At 39.3% G+C, this 18,491-nt stretch overlaps 2 protein-coding genes across 10 annotated transcripts in view; one reads left to right on the top strand and one right to left on the bottom strand.

Annotated features, from left to right (window-relative positions):
• LOC146449875 (uncharacterized) overlaps positions 1-18,491 on the bottom strand; it is a 114,399-nt gene that overhangs the window by 78,212 nt on the left and 17,696 nt on the right. For 3 of the 6 annotated variants that reach the window (XM_085101006.1, XM_085101004.1, XM_085101005.1), the window contains exons 2-5: positions 17,521-17,772; positions 16,498-16,818; positions 14,570-14,920; positions 13,134-13,709 (exon numbers count right to left, since the gene is read on the bottom strand). In XM_085101006.1, coding sequence (XP_084957132.1) covers positions 13,297-13,709; positions 14,570-14,920; positions 16,498-16,818; positions 17,521-17,772 — 1,337 coding nt within the window. In that variant the 3' untranslated portion in view covers positions 13,134-13,296. Of the gene's footprint in view, positions 1-13,133; positions 13,710-14,569; positions 14,921-16,497; positions 16,819-17,520; positions 17,773-18,491 lie in introns of those variants that run through there. The other 3 variants (XR_014860483.1, XM_085101003.1, XM_085101001.1) reach the window with 1 other exon arrangement.
• On the top strand, positions 377-10,601 carry LOC146449877 (titin-like). Of its 4 annotated transcripts, none has more exons than XM_085101029.1 (4): positions 377-918; positions 6,221-6,517; positions 8,012-8,356; positions 9,410-10,600. In XM_085101029.1, exons 1-4 carry the CDS (start codon positions 846-848, stop codon positions 9,439-9,441), a joined length of 747 nt encoding a protein of 248 aa, XP_084957155.1. In that variant the 5' UTR covers positions 377-845; the 3' UTR covers positions 9,442-10,600. The 4 variants fall into 4 exon arrangements, with proteins under 4 accessions (XP_084957155.1, XP_084957153.1, XP_084957152.1 ...); XM_085101027.1 differs by having other exon boundaries at positions 6,218-6,517; XM_085101026.1 differs by lacking the exon at positions 377-918 and adding an exon at positions 3,995-4,110 and having other exon boundaries at positions 6,218-6,517; positions 9,410-10,601.

Here is an 18,491-nt window from a genome sequence, read left to right as displayed (position 1 = left end):
TAGTTCTTCTCAGGAGAAATCCCTTAGTGTCATATTCTCGATGCTCTAAGAGCAATTTGATGCTAGAGAAAAGGTATCTTGTCAGATATTTGAGTAGTTTTGGCCAAACACAGAGAGATTGCCTTGACAGAGGTCCTTTGACGCAGGTACAATGAGAGGAAGTGTCAGATTACTGATTACCTACAAAGAGGAAAGAATCACAGAGAGAAACTGACAGCATAGCCGGGACTCATAGGGAGACAGCATAAATTAGAGGGCGAAATGACTTGAAACCAGTCACCAAATGCAGGTTATTAAAAGATAACTGAGTTTTTCTTTGCCCGTTTGGATGTTTTGCTAAGTAAGCCACCTTGCGCAATTGTCTTTCGATCTGTTAGGTTGGCCAGATTAACGGAATGATACTTTGGAACTCCAAAGGGTAGGCCATGAGTCGTATCTGAACGGTGGTTGGATTATGGGGATTGTTAGAGCAGAAAAATGCTAATCATTTGCATGCTTGGTAAAAACGAGGTGGTTGCACTTAAAAGAGGGGTTCTCAGCTCCAATGTGAGCTGAGAATGAAATCGAAAGATTGACACCAACAACTTCATTCTTTGGGGCTCCATAAGGAGGTCATTTGTCACATTTCAACAGTTGCTGGATTAACGGGGATTTAAATGAGAAAAATGCGAATCATTTGCATGGGTGGAAAAAACCAGGAGGTCGCTATTAAAAGCGGGGTTTTCAGCTGCACGGTGATGAGTATAAAATCGGAAGATTGACGCCAACAGCTTATTCTCTTTACCCAGTCATATAGTCACGACCGTCTGATTACAGTACCCGGTATTTTAGCACAAGACGCGATAATGGGCTTGTCGAGAATCAGAGACGTATGTTGTACGATTGTTGGTCTTTCTCTACTTATTTGCTGTCCATCAGGTAAATGTGATATTTTGTTCTTTGGCTTTTGGATGTTCACAGTCTCAACCCTCCCCATCTTTTGCCTTATCACTGCTCAAACCTTTACTAAATTCCGTTTCGTCTTTCAACTAACGCGTGAAATAAACTGTTTCCTGAGTACCGTTCTTTATTCTTGCGAGGAAGTTACACAAAACCCGTTTCGCACATTGGGGTCTACTGATCTCATGATCAGTAACAAAATCTTGGATTGTGCGCGTTTTATTCCTGATCGATTTTGATAATTTAAAAACGTTTCTTTTTCAAACGAACATTTAGTTAATATCTAGTTAGTTTTCACATGGTGGAACAATGTCTTTGGTGCATTTCCGAGCGTTTCATTTCTGATCTTTTTAAGTTAAAAACGTTTTTTTTAAAACGAGCATTTAGTCAGTATCTAGTGAATTTTCACATGTTTAAACATTTTTTGCGCATATGTTTATTAGCGCTGTTGTTTTTGTATTGAATTGTTCTTACTTTTTTAAAGCACCTTAGAACTTTTGGATGTTGGCGGTATATAAATTGTCATTGTAAATTATAATTGTAATTTACAGAAGACTCATCCGGGGGATTAGTAAATTAAGCCCTACATTCGTGCAATTAACTTCTCCTGCTTATTTGCTGGACGGGCAAGAGCACAGGCGTACTGTCAACTAAAGTGTGTCAATTTTTAGGCAACTTCATCCTCACCCGGTTTTTGCTTTGTTCACTCGGTGTTCCAAATCCTGACTCAATTTCAGAACAAAATATGTCATTTTCCGGTACCAATTTTTACACCTGATCTGTAAAATCCATACCCGTTTTCAGTCTTTTAGACTAAAATGGTCAAAATCTATACCCGCATATTTCAGATCAACACGGCTCAAGAACCATACCCTTTGGCGCCACACAATCCTCCCCGATCCTCATTAGCTGTTAATAACACTTTAAACAGAGCAAGTAACTAAACCAAATTAAGAAAAGATAACTTTTAAAGCTGTCTAAATGTTAAAACAAACAATCGTAATACGCTTAATAGTATAAGCCAAAGTCACCGATGCCTCGTAAAAATCTTTAGCAATATTGTCAAAATACAGACAATACATGGCTACCAATTAGTTCGATTGGGATAAAAAAATGCTTCTTTACAAGAGTAGTGTCGAACTTAGAAAACTATATGGTTTGCTTAGGCGCTAGGCTTTTCCACGTTACATATTTATGTTTAGCTATCAGTATTAATGTTTTTAAAACTTTAATTTAACTAAATCTTCATATATGTGTCAATACAATCTTAAAAGGAAATGTGAAAAAAAAAATAAAGTTGTTTTGTTGTTGTTGTCGGTCAAAATACGACCGGCCGGCGTCACAATAATGCAATATGTTGAGCTGGATTGATATCCAATGATATTCCAGAAGTGATGTTCTCCAGTTTCCAGGATACAAGTAAAGTCACTTCGGTGCTATTAGATTATTCCACAACTTCAAGATGGAAGAGGGCCGGCTTTGCTGTCGGAACAGTCGATAACATCATCATTTCTGGAATACTCTAACGAGAGCCTATAAAGTGAACATCCTACGCCCGCTGTGACGTCCTGTGCACCTTTTTGTTCAGCGAAAATATTTTAATACTGGCTTCTATTTGCACAGGTAAAGAGGAGTTCTATTCTATAGTGTAAGGCGCTGTTATTTTAGACTTATCTTCGCATATATCTCTCGTTGATGATTAAAAATGCTTTGTACAGTAAAAATTTTCATGACCTCTCATGAACCCTAACAGTTTTTTTTTATTTCCATTTCCGTCGATCTTTTGTCACCGATGATATTGCTCCTGGCACGGTTTCCACAAGCCAACGGTGAAGAAAGATTGAGCCAGCATAAAACTGTAGGACGTGCCAAAACTACCGTGACTGCACTCACGTTTGATTTACTTCTAGACAATACCAAATGTTCTCGAGTGATTTCACAAAACTATGTCAAAACGCCCACGGACTTTGCCTTACAGGCAAAGCAAGCCAGTAAGAGGATTTACTGATAGCCGGGAATTGGCCAAACTTTTAACTGTCAGCTGAGAAACTTAAGAAAACTTTTTGCTGGGATGGCTAAACTTTGCCTGCATGAGTATAGTGTAGATTTTACTGAAAAATAACTTGCAAGTTACTAGTAAGTTGAGAAATCGACAATGGCTCAGAGCTCCTAACAAGTTGTTTCTAGAAGTTGTGAATTCGTCAGGGCCCGGTTTTTCGAAAGCCGATTAACGCTAATCCACGATTAAAAGTTAGTCGAGGCTTTTCATTTCGCTCGCTTATAGTGGGTTTAAAGGCTAATGTCAAGCTAAATTAAGGTGAAGAAAAGTGTATGTCTTTACTGAAAGACAAAAATCTTTTTGAAAGAATCTTTATTGATTAGTAATTAAACTCTAATCAAAGTTCACGTTAATCCAGGATTAGCTTAATCGGGCCTCGATCAACTGGGCCCAGAAGATTATCGAAGCAGTGTTCGAAAAGATTGGAGTTCGTCCAAAGCTCTTATAAAAAATCTACGGCTGGTTGCAACTAAAAAAATACGTGAAAAGTAAACGTTAGCTAAGATCCGTCGTCACTGATAGCTGAGAAACGGCCGAAATATTAGCTGATAGCTAAGAAGTGGCGTAAATCCGGCACCCCCATACCCCTTGTGGTGTCATAAGTAAAAAAGTTCGGCCGAGAAATGGCGTAAATCCGCCACCCCCATAAAGACCCTCTTGTAAACTGAATCAACAGCTATGAATTAATTTAGAAGCAAGAGGGCAATAAGATATTCACCCCTTACCAAAAAAAAAAAATGGAAAATAAGTTGGATTTCTTTAAATGTTCATCCGGTTATAAAACACACCTTGGCGATATTTATTTGTGCACCAGCCGAGACAATTCACAGTTTTGTAAGTTGGTCCACTTACATTTGAGCACCTAAATTATCACAAAGTGAACAATCAACGGTTATTTTACGCTTACTAATAAAAAATAGTCGGGTGTAAAATTTTTTAAGGAAGTCTTAAGTTTGACGCCCACAACTCCATCCTCTCTACTTAGTCGTGTGGACGGACGTCTGCCAGACGGCTTATTTTTGAACAAGGTACGATAATGGACTCTTCAAGAAGTAAGAGAATATGTTGCCTCATGATGGCTGGTCTCTTCCTAATAATTTGCTTTCCATCAGGTATATAGTATGATGTTTGTTTTTGGGGGGGAGTTACTTCTTTAAAGTAGGAATCTTGAAGTCCTATTAACCTAACCACCTTTGGAATTAGCAGTACTCGCTCCAAACTTTGACAACCAATGTTCATCTTTCACGAAGGAAACAGACAAATAGGCTATTTTCTAGTTCACGACTGGAAGCAATTTATTTGATTGCATTCGGCTTACAAAATCGCGTTAAGTCTAGCTGGTAGGACAAGTTTATTAAGCTTGCCCTCGGGCAAATTTTTTTTTCTGCTCTGCTCACTGCGCGCCGGCCCGACGGATTCAAGTACTATGTTTTTTCAGCTCACATAGGGGTGCACATAGCTAAAAATGTTCGTAAACAGTGCGTGCCTTGTGACAATAATATATTAACAGTCAACCCTCGCCTTGCGAACACCCCGATAACACGGAAAGAAGCTCAATACCCGGCAAAAATAAACTACAGACGTTTGACTAGACTTGCCACAAGTCGTCGTTTTATGCGCCGAAAAGACTGGACCAACGGTAGACGAAGGCACGAGGCGAACAACTACCGGACTCCCGCGAAAACGGACTTTGAGAAAGTCTAACGTTTGACCGAAGTAAATTCTCGCTACACTAACTCGTGGTCCCGAGGTTATCCACAGTAAAGGGAGTTGACTGTATAAAGCTGGGGTTTTGCTCCGAAAATATGTTTCAAGAACAAATTTTTTAGCTTACATAAACGCTGGATGTTTGGAATTCATTGAATGGTGGAATTCATCACCGATAAATGACTCACAGAAAAACCAAAATCTTTCAAGTCTTGGTGAACACCCAGTATCAACGGATAGTGCTTCATGGTAGGAAGTCTGAAAATTTTTGCGGCTCAGGCATTGTCTGAAATGTCCAATTATTCTTAACTGAGGTTGAAATCTAACGTGGATTCTTCATTTCAATATAAAGACTTAATTATTTCCGTCTAAATTAGGGATAAAATTTATCTTTATACAAAGTACTCTAACTTGAGGGGCTAACATTTTTGTAAATTTGGCAGACGGACTCATTATTAATATAGCAGTATTGGTTACCTTTCTCTTATTTTTAGAAAGTGACCTTTCTCGACTTGTGGTTTTTTATTATTACAAAAATGTACCTCTAGGTGATCTCGAACTGTTGGCAACGGAGGGGGTTTCAAGTTCTCAATAAATACTTCTGGCAGAAGATTACTATACCGTATAACACACAGTTATAGGTATAGTCCCAAAGCGTTTGGGTTTTGAACTGCTTTGCATTGGTTTGGCTGGGTGACTGGTTTTGTCGCCAGTACAGTTTGAAATTGGGTATGATTTCTAAAAAGATTTGCAGAAGCGTTTTAGCTCTTATAACATGCCAATTAACTGCTTCAGGCACTCTTAAGTTACGGCTATGAAAAAAAAAAAAAACGTATTTTAGTAAAATACCAAAAATAACGTACTTTGATCTACAACGGGGTCATGAAAGGATTTGGAGAACCGCCACCAAAAACAACCACGTGGCTGAAAAATATTTAGTTTGAAAACTCTGATAATAATGAACAGGGAATGGATTGGCGTGTTAGGTCTTGATGTAAAAACTCAAAAAAGAGACTCCCCACTGTCAACAGATTTTACCCCTTCCCCCTGCTCCATAGTAGACGCCATTACCAGCAAGTTTTTGCAAAGATCTCCAAGCATTTTACTTCTGTTGCTATCGGACGCCACTCGAGCTTCCAGAATTGTAGGCGAATAGAAATACGTAGTTTCTAAAACAAAAAATCGTTTGTGTCAAAGAATTCGTTTTTTTAATAAACCACAATAGGTACGTTAAATTGCTTTGGAGAAAAGCAAAAGCTGAGACTCACTGACAAATACGAGTTATCGTTAAGAAGTGGTTCTACATACAGGGTCATTGAAAGAGAGGGAGAGATAGACCGACTTACAGACAGTCGAGACCATAGACTGAGACAGACAGACACGCACACAGAGACAGAACAACCAAATAATTCCCCCTCTCCTTTCAATCGAACATCGTCCTCCTATCTATCCCCACTTCCTCTCTGAATTTTTTGGTATGACAAAATTAAACATTTCTCTCGTTTTCTTTAGCAGATGCCTCGCCATTGTGTGGTCGGGGACCTTTGACTTTCGTAAAGGGTGAGAGCAGGAAACTTGACTGCCATTTTGCGGCTCCTGCTCGTGTAGTCTATTGGTACAAAAACAATAAACTGATCACTAATGGAACTGGAGGTCTTTATCAATCATATGATCAATTAGCTGGCAGTCTTCGAAGTACGCTTCATTTTCCCACCGTACGCATGGATCATGAAGCCAATTACACTTGCAAAGCAGACACCAGTCATACGACCAGATGTCCAAATGGTCAAACAATAGATATCTTCGTCCTCTGTAAGTATTTCATGTATAATCTATTTTCCTTTTGTAACCCAAGAACGCACAGCCTCACGCGGATTCGCTCAGAACACATAAAACTCAGTTTGCGCGATAAACACGTCGAAGTCTGGAACGAGGATAAAGAAGTCAAAATTTTGAGTTGACGCTAAATGTGCCTGATTCTGAGCCCGCAGTCCGATGGCACTCGCTGACCACTCTCTCCTCAGGAGAGAGTAGTTTAATTAGGGTTTCGTTGTTATTCTCTGAAAAGACACTACAATAATCAAGATGAGGTCGCACTAATGTGTTAGAGACGCATAGAATAGTTTAAAATGGACAAATATCTCCGCTTCTCTTCAAAACCAATGACAGAAGCAATCGTTTCAGATTGAAACATTATCAACTTGTAAGCTTCAAGATAAATTTCCGTCTAACCGAATAAACCTATTGATTTCTATATAATGTATTAAACAACCAATCAACTGAACTAACCACCCAACAAACCAACTAACTAATCAACCAACCAACCAACCTACCCACCTACCTACCTGCCTGCAATCAACTAACCAACCAACCTACCAATCAACCAACCTACCAATCAACCAAGCAACCAACTAACCAACCAATCAATCAACCAACCAATTAACCAACCAAATAACCAACCTACCTTCCAATCAACCTACTAACCAACCAACCAACCAGCCAACCTAACAACCAACCTATCTACCTACCAATCAACCTACCAACCAACCAACCAACCAACCAACCGACCAATCAACCAACGTACCAGCCACGTCTACCTACCTACTAATCATCCTACCAGCCTATCTACCTACCTACTAACCAAACAACGAACCAACTAACCAACCTACCTACCTACCAATCAACCTACAACCACCCAACCTACAAACCAACCAATCAACCAGTCACCAACCAACTAACCAACCTGCCTACCAACCAGCCTACCAACCAACCTACCAACCAGCCAATCAACCAAGCAACTTAAACAAACCAGGATACCTGCAACCAACCAACCTACTAATCAACCAACCAACCTACCAACCAATCAACCAACCAACCAGCCGACCAACCAATAGAACAACCTATCAACCAATCAAGCAATCAACCAACCAATCAACCAATCAACCAACCAACCTGCCAACCTACCAACCAACCAACCAATCAACCAAAAGAACAACCTACCAACCTACCAACCTACCAACTAATCAACCAACCAACCTATCAATCAACCAAACCACCAACCAGTCAATCACTGCAATCTGGTTTATTGCTTTCCATCGTTTTCTATTTAGTAAATAACATTTAATTGACAAAACTTAGTTATTCTAATATTTCACTCGGCCCTGTGGTTACTTCATTTACTGAGCGAGGTCACTATTCAGTTTGTCGTTTTGAACACGATAACAACAAAATTACCCCATGGGGGGCCGGGAGGGGAGTTTTGGGTCAGGCATCGCGTTCTTCACATTCTTTGTATTTTGAACACAGGTGGACGGGGTCACATAACAGCAGAAAGAAAAACGGTGTCTACCAAAAAATACTCCAACACAAGTTTGAGGTGCTCAGCACTGAGCTGGAAAACCTGTTTCATTGGTCCAGTCACCTTAACCTGGCACTACAGAAACAGGATTCTGCAAAACAGCACAAAGTATACAATAACTGAGGAGCACAAAACCAACGAGTGTCAGAGGCGGCTCCTGCAGGCTGAGTTTATTCTCAAGATTTCTAACGTGACGGATGAAGATAGTGGAGAGTACTTCTGTCAGTTGTATTGCAACTTCATGACAAGAATTGAAAAAGCAGCCATCAAGCTGGTCGCTGTGGTGCAACCAGGTACAGTAGTTTAGCATTGCACTTTATTTTTTTCCCAGGTGGGATTTTAAGCGAAACTTTTGGAGGTACCTTATTATAGGAAATTAACAATGCACTTTATTAACGCGATTTTACAAAATTCGCGTTAATTTAATGTATCTTAATTAATGTCGATGTAAATTTAATGCACGCTTTTTTACAACATTGTTATTTTAAAGCACCTTTATTTCATTACAAAACCTCATTACTGAGTTCATGACTCCTCTATTGGCTCTTCAGAGTCACCATCATGCAGTCTTTTGAATTGATAGGGTCTAGTTAGGCTTCAAAACCAAATTTTCGGCTTAAAAAAAAAACTTAGAAACATCCGTGCACTTGTCGTGGAAGGTTTTATTGACGGAAGCCAAAACGCGGTTTGGCATTCAGAAATGTAAAGTGCGAGTTTGCAGAATTATGAAAATCGCAGTAAATAAAGCAAGATGCTTATCGAAAAATTCGTGTTAATTTAATGCATGTAAACCTAACTTTTGAAAAATTCGCGTAAATCTAGTGTGACGTGAATTTTCTTCGCGTTGTGAACGTGCATTGTTAATTTCCTATAATAAGGTAACCTCCAAAAGCCACCTGGGGCCAGAATGAATGAAGTATCCTAATAATTGTTTCTGAACAAAAGCCTATTGTTTTAATTATTGTTAAGAAACAGCTTTCCGGATCGTTGTGACGAATCAAAAATGGCCTATACAGGAGTCGATAATTCGGCGCTGATAAACAAATTCAGAACCAAGAAGCGGCAAATTAATGGCGAAGGGAAAACTTTGTAGGAACGATGTATCTATGTTCAGGCCTGTGGTGGCTTCGCAGTTGCCGGTTGATTTCGACAAACGTTGAAAGGAAGACAAGGCAAAAAGGATCAAACGCGGCTTTTTAACTTCAGTAACTAAGATGAAATTTCCCATATGATCAGAAGACAAAATTCGTCCCGCTAACCGAGCCAACCCTGGTTGCCGAGAACTTACGAAGAAGCCCTAAATTGTAGATAACATTTTCTCTTTTTTTTTCTCTCTCTCTCTGCAGATAACTCTACGATCAATGTCCTACATGTTTGAAAGAAAATTAAACAAATCCTTTACTAGCGGCCTCCAGAATAGAATAGAATAGAATAGAATAGAATCTTTATAACCTTGTCAATGCCTTATAGCCTGGGAAAATCCCTTACTATTTTGGGGAAAAAAAATTAAGCAGATCTGTTTTACTGTTCTCCAAACAGTTGTTATGGTAACACAGCTGATAGAACCCCACAAACTCGAACAAAATTCGTTTTCCCCTGAATTTGACCTCAACCCGTATTTTTAGTTATTTGCTATCCGTGCTAAATCGAAATCGGTTAACTAAAACTCCCCGCTACCTCGAACTAATTTTACTTTCCCTTGGCTCAAATTTATCTCGATAACTCGAACTCTATTTTAAGAACGTCTTTAGGCATATCTCATAATGTATGTTTGTCGTCTCGAAGCATAGTTAAGTGAGGAACTGACCACAATGGTGCTGCAATTTATGTTGGAAGGACCGCGACCGTGCACAATCCTTTGTTTTAACGTTCATGCTAGAGTTGAATATCTTAACAGGAACGTTTCAATTGGTCGGTTGCTTCAACACATTTCAAATTCTATGGTGGTCTGTGTACGGTCAAGGCCAAATATGCTTATAAAAATGTATAACAAAGAGGTTTGTCAGGCTTCATAACCATTGCCTTTTATTAACTATGGTCGAAATTTGTAATTTCTATCGATAACGTGGTGGAAATGTATCAAAACGTGCTTAACTAGATCTCAGCTTCAAATTTTGGCGAAATTCCCAAACTAGACGATCTCGTCCGTAAGGTTCTTATACCCCCCAACAAAAAACAACAACAACAAAAACAAAGAGAACAATTACACCAAAGTGACTCGGGATTGTAAAAGAATAATAATAAAACTATTAATTCTTAGCAAGATACTTGAAATACAACACCAATACGTTGGGAATTAGAGTTGATGGGGTTCTACTGTAGCTGCAATGATTTGTTTAAACAATATCTTGGCGATCATTTCCATGATTCTCATGATTAGTATGTGCTGCATGCTCAAATAAAGCTTAATAAAGCTATCCTTCGATCTTGTTATAATTCTTGTGAGAGGGGAATTGCTTGACAATCAAAGAACGGCTGCATAACAAGGGTAATTTGCGTGAATATTTTCAAGCCAAACGAAGGTTATTGTGTTTGTTATCCTTCAAATATTTTTCGTTCAAAGCAGCGCCTTATTGCCTAGGATGTTTCAAAACGATTGTTGGTACCATAACCCTACTAAGTCACGTGACGCGTTTTGAACAATTGCAGGCAAGAAAAAATATTTGATGGATTAACATTAGCAAAACTGATCATATGAAAGGCAAAATGGACGACGAAAAGAAAGGAAGTTGAATCCGAACTACATAAGAATAAGTACTTCTGGTTGAGTATATACATATTACCTGGAAAATACATATTCAAGAGATTAGAACTACTACACTCGAACAGGACCAACCAAACCACAGAATAGATAGTGGTCTAGCCTTAACGCCTCTTTCTCAACCTCAAAAGATGATGTCTTTATTGCATAGCCGCCCCTCCAACTTGCAGGGAAAAAAGACAATGAGATTTAAACCTAATTGTTCTTGTTTACCTAGCAATGCCAACCCTTTGCTAGCTGAATATTTCTGTGTCGACTAAAACATTAATTGAAATAAAAGTTAGCTGGTAATGTTCATTAGATACGTGGTGTCTTCGATAACCCTCCTTCCCTAGACAAGGTGGGTCCCCTTCGAAAAAAGTTATCATGACCAGTTCCCTAATGTTCATTGCATATTCAGGGATCCCTGACCGTTTTTCGTTGTAGGCTTTATTTTACTACCGCAAAGATTAGTCCTGTCTGATCTTCTACATTATATTGTCTGTGTCAGTTTATGGTTTTGTTTTTAATTTGATGGATGTAAACCTCAAGTGTGACAAACAAAAGCCAGAGGACAGTCTTTTCCTGTTGTGCTGTTTGATCTTAAAGGGGCACTGTCAGGGCGATTTTGCTTTATTTTGGTCAAACCTGCTCAAATATTTGACAAAGGACCTTTTTGCTAACATGAAATTGCTCTTAGAGCACCGAGAAGAAAATATCAAGGGATTTCTCAGAAGAAGAACCGACTATAATCAGTTTTTAGCGACTTCTCTAAAATACGCAAGAGGGGCCACTTTTTTCGAGTCTTAAAGTTTCAAATATTCCATCACATTAATTCCAAGTTAATCTTACTTTCTGAGTTTGCACTAGTGGTGTCAAAATAGATGGCACTGCCCCTTCAAATAGCTTTTTTTCTCTAAATAATAATAATAATCAGGATTTGTTTGGTAATGACTTTGGCACTGAAAATGAGGTAAAGATAGCGTGGTGAGCTCAAACAAATCGTGTGTGTGAGAGTCTAGCTTAAAATTTGATTCCAGGCCACTCATCAAAGCTGGTTCCTCACGACCTAATTTTCCTCAACAAATGTGTATTTCGCACGTCTGCTTGTTGAAAAAACCTGAGGGTCTGACTTTTTGTGATATTTGTTTTCCAACATTACTCCAAAGGCGGCATTGCAACACTATGGTAATCACGACCTGTTTTACGAACAATAAAGGCTCTTTCCTTTAAACAATAAAAAAGACCATTAAAGGAGTGAAAATGTGTCATATTATCAACTCAAAGTTTGATATGTCCTCAGACAAAGTTAATCACAAATTTGTCGTCTTTGCCAATGAACATATCCGATTGAAAGGAAGTGAGAGTTACTGTGAGATAAAAATCACGGGGCTGTCAAATTCCGCGGTGTAGACTAATACCGGCCTCCCCGGAAGGGACACTGATGCCCCACTAATGCCGGTGGGGCACTACTGGAATTGAATGATGCCTTAAGTAATCTTATCAAACCTACATGGGAAGGGCTGCACAAAGTATCGAAAAAAGAATCCTCTGGGAACTTAAAAAGCAATCGGGGAAAATCAGTCGAGAGGAGAAGAAAATTTCATGGGCGAAAAGAGATGAGCAAAAGTTTTCGCCCGTCTTGAAAGCTTTCGCTCTTCCAGATTTCCTCCTTGAAATCTTCTTCTTCTCTCGAACATCCGTTCTTGGCCGCTCCGAAGACGCAAAAAAGGGAGGAAAAAGAAAACTCTTTTACTCTATCGGTTTTACGTACAACGAGAATTTTACATAAAAAATAACACTGCACCACACTGCAGGGCCCAGTTGTTCAAAACCCGATTAAGCTAATCCTGGATTAAAGTGAACTTTGATTCGAGTTTAATTACTAATCGGTAAAGATTCTTCAAAAAGATTTTTGGCCCTCAGTTTTGACTTAGACTTTTCTTTACCTTTAGCTTGAAATTAGCCTTTAAAACCACTTTTAAAGAGCGAGCTAGAAACCTCAGTTAACTTTTAATCGTAGATTAGCGTTAATCGGCTTTCAAACAACCCGGCCCAGAGTACTTTCCTTAAAGGAACGAAGAAACAAACAGTAACACATGGAAGGAGCCACACTTGTAGCTTTCACTGCGAGTATTGCACGGCAAAAGTCGACAAAAGTAGTGCAAAAATACGCGTGGGTGATTGGCCTTTTGGATTTGTGCGTGCGTGTGTTCACCCCCGGTAAAGAGCTAAAACGGTCATGAAATATTAAAAGCTGCATTTTGCGAACATCAGTCAAATCCGAGCACAATTTCAGAAAAGTTGTTTCAAAATATAGGAGGCTTGACTAAACTTAAAAGTAATTTCTTTATTTTTCCAGAGCCTTATTACATCAGAAAGAGGCTATAAATGAAGACGAGCACGTGTTCAAGAACATCCGCCCGCCCAAAAATAGAAAGAAAATTACTTGTTTGAAAATCACTTGCATTGTTCTGGGAGGTGCTGACTCTTTCAACGACTTACAACTTTTTCTCCTAATACTGCCTGCAGCATATTTTTCTCCAAATCTTTGTTCTTGCGCCCCTCAAACTCTAGCAAGTTCTCCTTTCCCAAACAAGCTAAACTCCCTGTCGTCATTTTGCCGATAAAAACAATCAGCGGCGAATCTCCCCTGCCTAGCCTCCTCGGGATGCTCATCTTCCCCTCTTCCGGACAGACATTTCCGACCGTGTAGTTGTCAGGCAAAACAACTAAAAACACTTGGAGGCTGCTGTCGTACACCTTGTCCGCCATGTTTTGGTCGATGGGTCCTCCCAGCTGATAGCGTATTTTGTGTTCCTTGAGAACGGTGGTCAGATTTCCAGTAACCCAGGCAACGTCACTTGAGCTATAATTGATAAACAACTTGTTTCCACCAGGATTGCCTGTATTGGAAAAACAATTGAAAAATAATGCCACATTAATGTGAATGAGCTACGTTCCACGACAAAGCTAGAATTCTGGCCAGAATTATGTTTTGCACTATTCTCATCTAGGTGGTAATTTTGTTTTTCAAAGAAAACATAAACGCGAATGTGATGTTTGCCGTATGCCGTTAACGCCATTCCAAACCTCTCTTGCCACATTTCTAACTGTATGATTTGGCTGAGTTTCACGTTTTTCAGTTTTAACGTATTCCAAGATCTATCCATTCACTGAATCAACGTTGTCCCATATAATTTCTTCTCCAATCTGTATTAGAAGTGCCTTACTGCGTCGAACGCAATGAACGGTCGCATAAACAATGGTTCAGATAACAAAATGGCAATCGTGTTCTTGTGTATGCCACAAGAACATAGTCATAACACCCGGGGAGGGGTACCCTAAACATTTTTAACGGGGGTTTGCCACTGGGACTCTGAAACCTTACCCTAAACCAACTACAGCTACATTTTTGCATCCTTATACTAGACCAAAGACCAGCCCCCCCCCCCCCCCCCTTACCCCCCTACCGTATTCCAGACTTGCTATTTTCCAGAAACTCGGCCACTATCAAAGTTCAGCCAAAACAAAATCGTCTTCGTGTACACCAACGACTAAGACTTGTTTTTTTTAATTGCAATTCAGGTTAAAAACTCTCAGTTTTATCTGTACCCAATCCCAGACTAAACTGCTTGAAAACCATACCCTTCACAGCGGCACACCCATATAGCTTATATATGGGAGATCTATATGTCTGGAGATGATCCATTGTATTCAAAATTGTGAATACCTCAGGGTGCGCGAAATGAAAAGAGTGTCTTACCCACTGGTTGAGGTGAAACTTCCAAATGGACGGCAGCTGAAGAGTTTTTCCATTCGTCCCACATTTCACAGAACATGTGACAGCTATACGTCCCCTCGTCATCATCCGTAACGTTGTTTATGGTGAGGGTGAAAGCTTCTTTGCATTTTCTTTTTGTTTTCTGTAAATCTGTTGTATACTTTTCACTGGATTTCAATGGCTGCGACTTGTTATTGAAATGCCATTCAAGGTGGCAGTCATACACATAATCCAATTGTGAGTCAACCAAGCACTTTAGGGTGGTGTTGGTAAAGACTGTAGCGTGAATCTTTGAAGACTCATGACCAGTAGTTGGGCTGTAATCCCGTGGGCCTGTGTTAAAAACAATTTTATTTTACTCACATTTTTTAACACCATCCATGATTTGGCGTCCGCCACTCCCGAATTACTACCCCTTGGTGCCTTAAAAACTGAACACATTAACTCCACGTGGTGAAAGGTGGAACCGATTAAGTTTCATGACAAGAACAATCACATACATCAGCCAAACTTCAAGGGTCGATTGATTTTGACGAATCATTATAGTCCAAAAACGAAATTCACGAAACAACTTTGGAAACAACGGAATATTCGTTATTTTTACGGGAAAAATATCCACAGTTGACAATCCTCCACCAATGTTCTAGTTTTAAGATTTCGCTAAAAAAAATTTCTCATCGACCGAGCACTAAATCAAACTCGCCCATCCTCTGATTTGCTATGTCTTTTCCACCTAGTGTATCGTATGACGAAACCCGAGGCTTATAAGCTTCTAACTGCTATTAGGCTTCATCGCCACTTTCCTCATATTTTTTTCTTGTTATTAGTTTTAGTGTATCTTTTTTGTAATATTTGTGTGGCAAATAATTAAATAAATAAATAAATAAATAAATGAATAAATTATATCGTAAAAATAAACAATAAGAAAAGGAAAGGTCACAATGTACTGTATCTCCGTGTAGAATATAATCCTTCTGAAACTCCAACAATCAACTTGCACCAGCTTCCTCATTGTCCTCTGTATATTATTATGGAACTTGTTGGGAGAATTTGTTTAAAAATGAATACGTTTCATCCTTAGCGATCAATTCCTTTATTTATATTATAAGGAGGAACTAGATGGTGATTGTTATTGGGGCTTAAAAAAGATGAAGTCAAAGTTAAATGAAGCCATACAAACTTCATTTTTTGTTTGGTTGAGACTGTGTAGTTAGTTTTGAAGAAGTAAACAGTTTATGTCGGGCTCTGTGGAGAATGTTGTAATAAGTTGAGCTGACGTTTCGGGACAACAACATTTGCAGTCCAACACCACTCTGGACTTCTGCTTCTTCAAAAAGTCTTTTTTTTTTATATGTGTATGTTATCACTTTGGCTTTAACTTTGAACGAAGCGCAATATTAGATTTTGAAACGTCTTGGAGCCATATGCTAATATTCAGCTGTAGTATGAACGCAAAGGATTGTGATCGACCACGGCCCTTCCAATCAATTTCAGCATCATTCTTATCAACTTTGAAGGTGTCAAGGTTTCATAGCCAGTCCCCAATTAACTATGATCGAATTACCCCCCTCCCCCGAATTAGTTCAGTCTGCATCATCGTCACACTATTGTGCCATACCTCGTTTTCAGGGTAAGAATGTTAGTGCTCGTTATATAAGAAGAGCTGGCAATTCAAAGAGACGCGTGTTAGAGATGAGCAATTGGCACTGAGTGTAAGCGCACTCGAAAGTAGCGCTTGGCTTTTTATTAGAAAGCCTCAGGTAATTTGCTAAAATAACAAAGGCCATCCTCAAAGTATCAACATTCCCGAGCTTAACCGATATTCCCTCTAACTAGCTTATTAAATTTCTTCCAGTTTTACAAGTAGTCGCGAAAAAAAAAAAAAAAAAAAAAAAAAACAGATCACTTACATGCGTATATCACCTGAATCAGGGAGGACTGTTTACTCGACCAGCCAGGAATGTTATTTTCTGCAACGCAGGAATAAAATCCTTCATATTCTTCACGGCCAGGTGGAATGTGAAGAGTATAATAAAACGTCTCCTGATCGATTTCTGAAAGCCTCCGTGTGTGATAAAAACCTTCGAATTCAGATCCATTGATTGGCCGGCCATTCTTGTACCAAGCTACACGAGGAAGAGGCCATCCCTTGAACAAACAAATCAAATTCCTTTCTTTGTTTTCATATATATGCCTCGGGGAGGTCGTGCTATACATTAACTGTACCGCTCCTAGAAAAAGAAGAGATGACTTAGAGTTACAAATTTACCAGATTCAGGAAGCCTTCCTAGGTAAAGATGACTCCTTAGTATTGCTTCTTGACAATAGCCAATTGTTAGTGTAAGAATAAACTATTATCTGTTCGACTCTTTTCCTTGGTCATGTGGAGAGCTAATAACTGACCTTAAGAGTAAAAGTGACTGATAGAGAGCCGGAATAGACTTGAGCACAGGACGCAGATGTGTCAAATTTGACCGTAATCTGGATAAGTCACTCGATTCAAATATGTCAGATCTACTGAGATGACCGAGCAAAGCGCTCGATTAATTTGATTTTAACCCAGACGTGAACAGGTAGGTTTCTTAACGCCATCGACGTTTTCAATCAATACTTTCTTCAAAGTTAAGCTACAATCACAGACCAACTCAGAGTCAACTTGTTATTCTGTCTTTGAGATAGTTTCTACGAATTCAAAGTCAGCCTCGAATTGTAACTAGACCTAATCAGATAGTAGACCTCACGCAGTCTGATCCCCATTCCCCCTTGAAAAAGCTCATTTCTCTTCATAAGCTTGCTTGCGTGTTGATGCTCGAGGTCGTACAACGCTTGATCCCGCAAAATAAGGTGTCTGAATTGTTTGAATGTCGTCTGTATACGTTTGAATGTTGCACCGCGCTAGATAGATATCAAAACAAATGGAAAAAGAAACCTACTTGGGAAGCGTATACGGGTGCATCGACATGTTGAATTCCTGATTTGCTGTAAAACCAGGCCAACATTGGCTGTTACTCTTTCCTTCACTTGTTGCCATGTCATGTCTAGTGTAGTCTCGCCATTTCCGATCGAGCAGTTTACATTCACGTTAGAGTCTGGAACAACTGTCTTCTGATTAGAGTAACGACAGTCACGTGACGGGGAGCAGGAAGCCCTTATTTCACATTCCAGGCCGCTCGCGGACGAGGCACCTGTGACACGGAAAAAGAGAAAAATCTTTAAACATATGAAAGTAACTTTAACTCACCAGAGTTAAAATTGATTCTTTGAGAAAAAAGTGTGGCCATTCAACAGAACGTGACTGAGCAGAACGTTCCTGTGGTCTCTTGATTACTAGTTCTAGCAGACAGCAAGAGAGGATCCTCTCTTGCAGACACCTACAGAGCAGTAATGTCCTGTGGGTCTAGCTTTGGAGTCTGTTAATGAAATCCTTAAGCACCCGTCAGCATTCAGATGAAAGCTACTGAGTATTTTTCTTTTTCTTATAGGTCCTTTTTTACGTTGTGCAAGGTGGTTCTAATTTTTGGTCATCTATGGACGAAATTTTAAACTATAACCTGATGCACAGGGAAGCTACTTTCCTGTGGTGATGTGCTGTTTAATGTGCTGTAATGGGTGGTTCAAACCGTTGAGTCTAGGGATAAAATCCTAAAGTGCGAACATTCAATTAATTCATCTAGTAGTTTCTCTATTTTGCGACATGAATTAAATTCCTGACACAATTGAACTTGGACTTTCCTCGTTCTGAGGATTGGAAGCACTTTCGTTTCAATAACAACAACAATAACAACAACTTTATTCAATAAATACTGAAATTACATACGAAGACTGGAGAACCTGCAGGTAGGTATCAAGCTATTCGAGGTAGGCTTAAGGAAAGGAACAAGTAGAAACAAAACAAAACAAAAAG

Source organism: Pavona decussata, unplaced genomic scaffold (genome assembly GCF_977016875.1).
Source record: "Pavona decussata unplaced genomic scaffold, jaPavDecu1.1 SCAFFOLD_563, whole genome shotgun sequence".
In the NCBI taxonomy this organism is placed as follows: domain Eukaryota; kingdom Metazoa; phylum Cnidaria; class Anthozoa; order Scleractinia; family Agariciidae; genus Pavona; species Pavona decussata.
This window is presented reverse-complemented; position numbering and strand designations above follow the sequence as displayed.